The sequence below is a fragment of the Dermacentor silvarum genome, chromosome 10, assembly GCF_013339745.2.
Source record: "Dermacentor silvarum isolate Dsil-2018 chromosome 10, BIME_Dsil_1.4, whole genome shotgun sequence".
NCBI classification, from domain to species: domain Eukaryota; kingdom Metazoa; phylum Arthropoda; class Arachnida; order Ixodida; family Ixodidae; genus Dermacentor; species Dermacentor silvarum.
The window spans coordinates 121,820,374-121,826,031 of record NC_051163.1 but is presented as its reverse complement, the minus strand read 5'-3'; the positions used below and the strand labels follow the sequence as shown (position 1 = coordinate 121,826,031).

Genomic DNA, 5,658 nt, shown 5'->3' with positions numbered 1-5,658 from the left:
TGTTCTTGCTCCTGCCCGACCGATGCAGTCTTTCCTCCTCCTCTGCCGTCAAAGCAACGCAGAGGCAAAGACTTCTTTCTCCCTCAAAGCATCTCCCTCACCGTTCATTGCTGCTTTTGCTTTGTAACACTCTCTCAACGCTTTGGCGGGCTTTTTGCGCTCCAAATTTGCAGGGCTGCATATAAACGTTGTGTCCGCTCACGGCCGCATATAGTGTGCCTATCATGCCGCCGCAGCTATTGTCACTTATAATATTGCTTGAAAGTCCGCATATGTGCAGGACGTTATACAGGACTTGACTAAGATTGTAAACTAACCACACAACAAATTAACTTTAAAAAAAATGCCTCGCATAAAGCTTGGTTATCTGCAAGAAAAGCTACCAACTCTTCCCTAAGTTACTCTACTCAAGGAATTTCCCCTTGACAGCCACCTCACTTCTGTGTGCAGCAGCCAATGCTCATGGGCAGCGCCCATGTCCCTGCATAGCACTTTGAAAAGGCGAATAGCTTTAGCTTTCAATTCTATTGAATTTATATTCTTGACTACACGGTTCATCACAACTGTGAGCTCTGCACGAAGCTCCTTTGAAGCCAGAGCTTCCTTATGGATCATGCAGTCAGTGAACAATGTTGTTGTTGACCTGCCACATCGGTATAATGATCACTCTCCCTGTCATCGCCCTGGCACCGTCTGTGCAAACGGCGAGACATTTACTCCATGAAAGTCCTCTGGAAAGGAAAACACGGATTTGACACAAACGGCACCAATGCTGCGGCTGAATCAATGCTTGATTCTTTATTAGGCTCGAGGTCATCAACCTTGTTCTGCAAGTCCTTTCTAATGTCTGAGAGAACCACTGCGCAACGAGCTCTGGCAACAAGACGGTTCTGAAATAGCTGCTTGCTGTTAAAATCAGTGATGCAATGAAGCTGTCGTCTTTCTGGATTCTCTGTACATTGATTTCTTGTGCATTCCACAGAACAAAATCAGCATAACTTTTCTTGCGCACGAACATTTGCACTTGAATTTGATAATAGTAGCAGTGAGTTGGCTTCAACTTCAGCTCACCATCAACTTCTCTCACACAACTGTTTGCGTCTTTGAGCAAGTCAGTGAGGCGCCCATCTTTCACCTTCCATGGGCACTTCACTTCTACTACACCTGCACCACAGCAGCTGCACTCGACAAGCATGTCGGGGGTTGCAGCTAAAAACAAATGTCCCTTGCAAATAAAAAGTCTTGCTTCTTTGAACTGTGTCATTGTGAAGCACTGTTTTTAACTTCCGGTATTTTGCAAGAGCCTCTGCTTCTTTCTCTCTGCCGTATCTGACTGCAGGGACTGACAGTTTCTTGGTGTGCGTTGAGAAAATGCGGCTAATCGGGCTTTTGGATGGAGAAGCTAACCGCGTGTGACACACTTCATAGAGTGTCGAGGCAGTAATGCGGCCTGTTCTGTAGGAAAACCAATTAGTGCTTTTTGCCTGGTTTCGTGTGCATTGCTTAATGCTGTGAACTGCTGCCTCGTTAATGACTAGACCACTGAAAGTCTTTTCACACTGCTCCATTAGTTGATCATAATTTAGTTTCACTGCTCGTCGGTCATAGAGCAGGCGCAGATCAGCACCACTGCAGGTCCTGACAGCTGGATTATACAAACTGCTATACTTGGAGTTGGCGCTCAGCACTGCTGGTCGAAGTACCGAGGCAGTCACAATGCCGAAAATCGCACTCCACTCGCCCTCTGTAGGGAGTGGTGCCGGTTTCCTCGCAGAAAGCTTTGGAGATGGGTCGAGATTTTCATCGAGTCATCGCTTCTTCATCGTTGCAGATGCAAAATCCATTTTGGCAACAGGCTGTGCCTCGATCTTGCGGACATGCGCAGGAAGCCAGTCGTTGTTGCTGTCTGTACACAAACGTTCCTCACGCGCACTCGATGTAAAAGAGTAATGCAGCACGTGGGAGCACGCCTCTCCGTTTCCTGCCATGCACAAACAGTGGGCAGCGAGTACTTCGCCATCGCTTTTGGCACATATCCAAGCTTTAACTGGTGGGATTGACAGGCTCTGTGAGTGATTGACCTGCATGAATAAGAAAACAAGTCAGTGCTGCACACAGTATCACAGATCGAAGCCTTACCCGAGTTAGGACGGCAACTGTTTTCGGGCCTGTTTGGTTTACCCATGGCTCTCTCACCCATCCGCTAGTCACATAATTATGCCCTTCTAGAGACTTGTACGACTTCAGCTGCTTTCTTGTGAGAAAGCTTGTCCTGAGCACGAGAAAATAGTGTGTCACACATGTTGACCCGCAGCCAAACGTCTGCACAGATTAAGCAGTCCCGGGCATCGAGCTCGAACAGGTCGAATCTGCATAGATCCAGCTTTTGCATACACCGCTCTCTGTCTGCGTCGCACAAGCCACTCGAATACAGTAAAATCTCGTTACAACGAACTTCGCGGGACCGCCAAATTTAATTTGTTAATTTGAATTATCGTAGTACTGAAAAATCAATATTTCCATGTCGGTAATGCAACACAAGAACGAAAATTACATACCTTTGCAGCAGATGCGCGTAATGTACGTAAATAATAAACGAGAACGCTGAGCACAGTTTAACTACAATTTATTGCTTGAAGAAGTCTGTAATCTTCTTCTGGCGAGTAGACAGCACGCGCTGCAGGACGAACGCCTCTACATCCTCGACCTTCCTCTGAACGTCATCGGGGACATCTTTACAGCGCCCGAGGAATAATCGCGTCTTTTCTAGAAAAACTAAAACATCTGAGCTGGAAACACTTTGTTCTTCTTCGTGTGTTGATTCAGTGTCGGCATCGTCTTGCTCTAGCACTTTATTCACGATGTCCTCATTGGTGAGCTTCGCAGGTGTAGCCACCGCGCTGTCGCTGTCAATGTAATCGGCGAAGGTCACCGCGGTGTCGACGGGGAGCTTCTCGGTAAGCTCATCCCAAAGCTCTGGGTTGAGCTCCTGTGTGTCCTCGCAGTCTTGTGGCGTAGGTAAAGCCTTTAAAAGGCCTGCCTTTCGCCAGCAGTTGCTGATCGTGCTTGCCTTCACGTTCTGCCACAACCATGTCAGCATTTCTGCAGCTTGACGTATGTTTACCTGTGTGGGCAGCTTCAGTCGAATATTGATCAGGAGGCGCTGCACAAGACGCATCCGAAATTCGGTCTTCACGCATCTGATGATGCCCTGGTCCAAAGGTTGGAGCAAAGAAGTGCAATTGGGGGGCATAAATTCAAGCTTTACATTGGTTAATCGCACGTTCACGATATGCGCCGAGCAATTGTCAACGATGAGGATAATTTTTCTGTCTTTCTTCTTCATTGTGTCGTCGAGCTGCAGCAGCCACTGAGTGAACAATTCTCGCGTCATCCACGCTTTTTTGTTGGCTCTGTAGTCGCAAGGCAACGAGACAACGTTTTTCAAGCAGCGCGGCTTGGCAGACTTTCCAATAACTAGCGGCTTGAGTTTTTCCGTGCCAGTGGAGTTGCAGCAGAACAGAACCAATACGCGGAGACGCGATTTCTTTCCGCCCTTGCACTTGTCACCTTTGAAGTTCATTGTTTTATCAGGCAACAACTGATAAAAGAACGCCAACGCCGTTTCATCTCCGTTGAAAACGTCGTCTGGAGAGAAAGACTCGACGATCTCTTGAAAGCGCTCGTTCCGCCAGGCAACCGCACTCTCGGCATCTGCTGCCTTTTCTTTTGCCACAAGCAACTTGCCACGTAATGCCATTCCTTTGCCGAAAGTGGTAAAGCCATCTGGCACTTGCATCGAAACCGGAGATGTCTAAAGCGGCCGCGAACTGCAGCGCCTTCTCTTGAATAATCGGGCCTTACAAGGGCACATCGTTTTGTCTGGCATCCTTAAACCACGTGAGGACGGCGTCGTCGACGTTCTGGTAGTTTCCAAGCCGCAACCGTTTTCTTGAGGGAGCCAGTTGTGACTCTCCATGCAATTTCATGATCTTTTCCCGATCCTTGAGCATCGTTGCCATTGTTGACGGGGGAATATCACGCTCCCTGCACAAGTCCACTTGCTTTCTACCAGCATTCAGCTGCGTCAAAATGTCCACTTTTTCTTGAAGCGTAAACTGGCGTCGCCTCTTTTTAACGCGGGGGCCAGCAGAACTCATTGTCAGCAAAGCAACCACACAACACAATCACAGCACCGATAACTTCGAAACTCCTGCCGATCGCTACCAACGTGGTGACGCTAGGCCCATAGAGAAAGGAATTCCACAAGAGGGGACACTCCCATAGGGCCCAGCAGCCGAATTGACTGCAGCGTACCAAGCGGTCGGTGTCAATCACTTACATCACTTCCGGTTTCGGTTTTGGGCGCACGTATTTTGAACGCAAGCTAGCACGCCGGCTGCGCCCCCCCCCCCCCCCTTTCCTTTTTTTCTTTTTTTTGCTCTTCGTGCAGAATCGGTTTAATATTTAGTAAAAATGATTGCGAACGATCTCGTAAAGTCCCATCGAATCTGTGCCACGTGCAATTTCACAAAGTAGACGCAAGACCTTCGTGCAATAAGGAAATATTTATTTTGCTCTATATAAAAGCTCGTTCCGCGCTTTTTGTGTGTTCATCCAACGTTGTGACACCAGCAGGTAAGGCAGTAGTTCCTGTATGAAGCTCCACCGGACGGCACCAGCTGAAAAAAAAGTAAATTACAAGCATGTTACATTTGCAAGCACGTAACAGCATGTTACAAGCATGAGTCATTTTGGTATGTAGACATAAGAATACTGCGTGTAGAGGCGAAACGTGTGAAAGCGGTAAATGGGCGGCATTACAAACAAAAGCAATTCGCTTTTACATACATGGCATAGAAAATACCCGACTCATCCCAAACATATATGAAAACATCTGATTTCCAAACGTTCCCCCATTTCCGGGCATTATTTCCTGCACTTTGGCAGCACAAATACACGAGCAACTTCGCGTTTCCAAAACTTGGCCTCAGGCGACGCGACGGTACGCTACATACATAGAGACGGACGCAACAGGCACTCAAGACAAATGCGTGGATGCAATGCCTGTTTTCAGTCCTTTAGAAGACGTAATTTTCTAATTACAAGTTTCTAATATGTTCATCGTTCGCGCGTTCTGCCGGCGCCAGCAGCACACCCCATGTTATCACTCTTGGCAATCGCCCATCGAGTTTTCAACAGGCGTGAGTACCGAAAGAAGGTATATGTTGTTGCGGAGCCACAAAAAACGTCACAGACTTGTCCCTCTAAGATTCATTACACGCCAAACTAACTGTCACCACGGCCGAGCTGCTTATCGCTAACTGCGTCACAGCGCGCTGTACGGCCAGCGTGCCTCAAAAGTACCCCAGAAAGTAACGAAATTACTTTTCAGTAATGTCTGGCGTCAGAGAAAGCGGCACAAACTTGTCCTAGCAAGATGCACTAGACTACACACCACGGCTGAGTTCTCGCTAATTGCGACACGGCGCCCTGTGCGGCCAGTGTGGCTCAAAAACCGAAATAAGTTACAATAGTCCCATAGGAAGTGTTGGAAACATGTCTCAGCACGATTCATTAACTCAAATTAACTGCGCCAGGATGGCCGAGCTGTTTTTCGCTAACTGCGTCTTAAGTCTCGGTCCCGTGCGGTAAGCC

At 47.9% G+C, this 5,658-nt stretch overlaps 1 protein-coding gene across 1 annotated transcript; it reads right to left on the bottom strand.

Moving 5' to 3' along the window:
- Positions 1-2,626: 2,626 nt before the first annotated feature.
- On the bottom strand, positions 2,627-3,799 carry LOC125941111 (tigger transposable element-derived protein 6-like). The gene has a single exon (XM_049658057.1). It carries the CDS (start codon positions 3,797-3,799, stop codon positions 2,627-2,629), a length of 1,173 nt encoding a protein of 390 aa, XP_049514014.1.
- Positions 3,800-5,658: the final 1,859 nt, after the last annotated feature.

Bases quoted from the DNA above. Each gene is read 5' to 3' on its own strand.
- LOC125941111 (XM_049658057.1), bottom strand. From the start codon at position 3,799: ATGCAAGTGCCAGATGGCTTTACCACTTTCGGCAAAGGAATGGCATTA.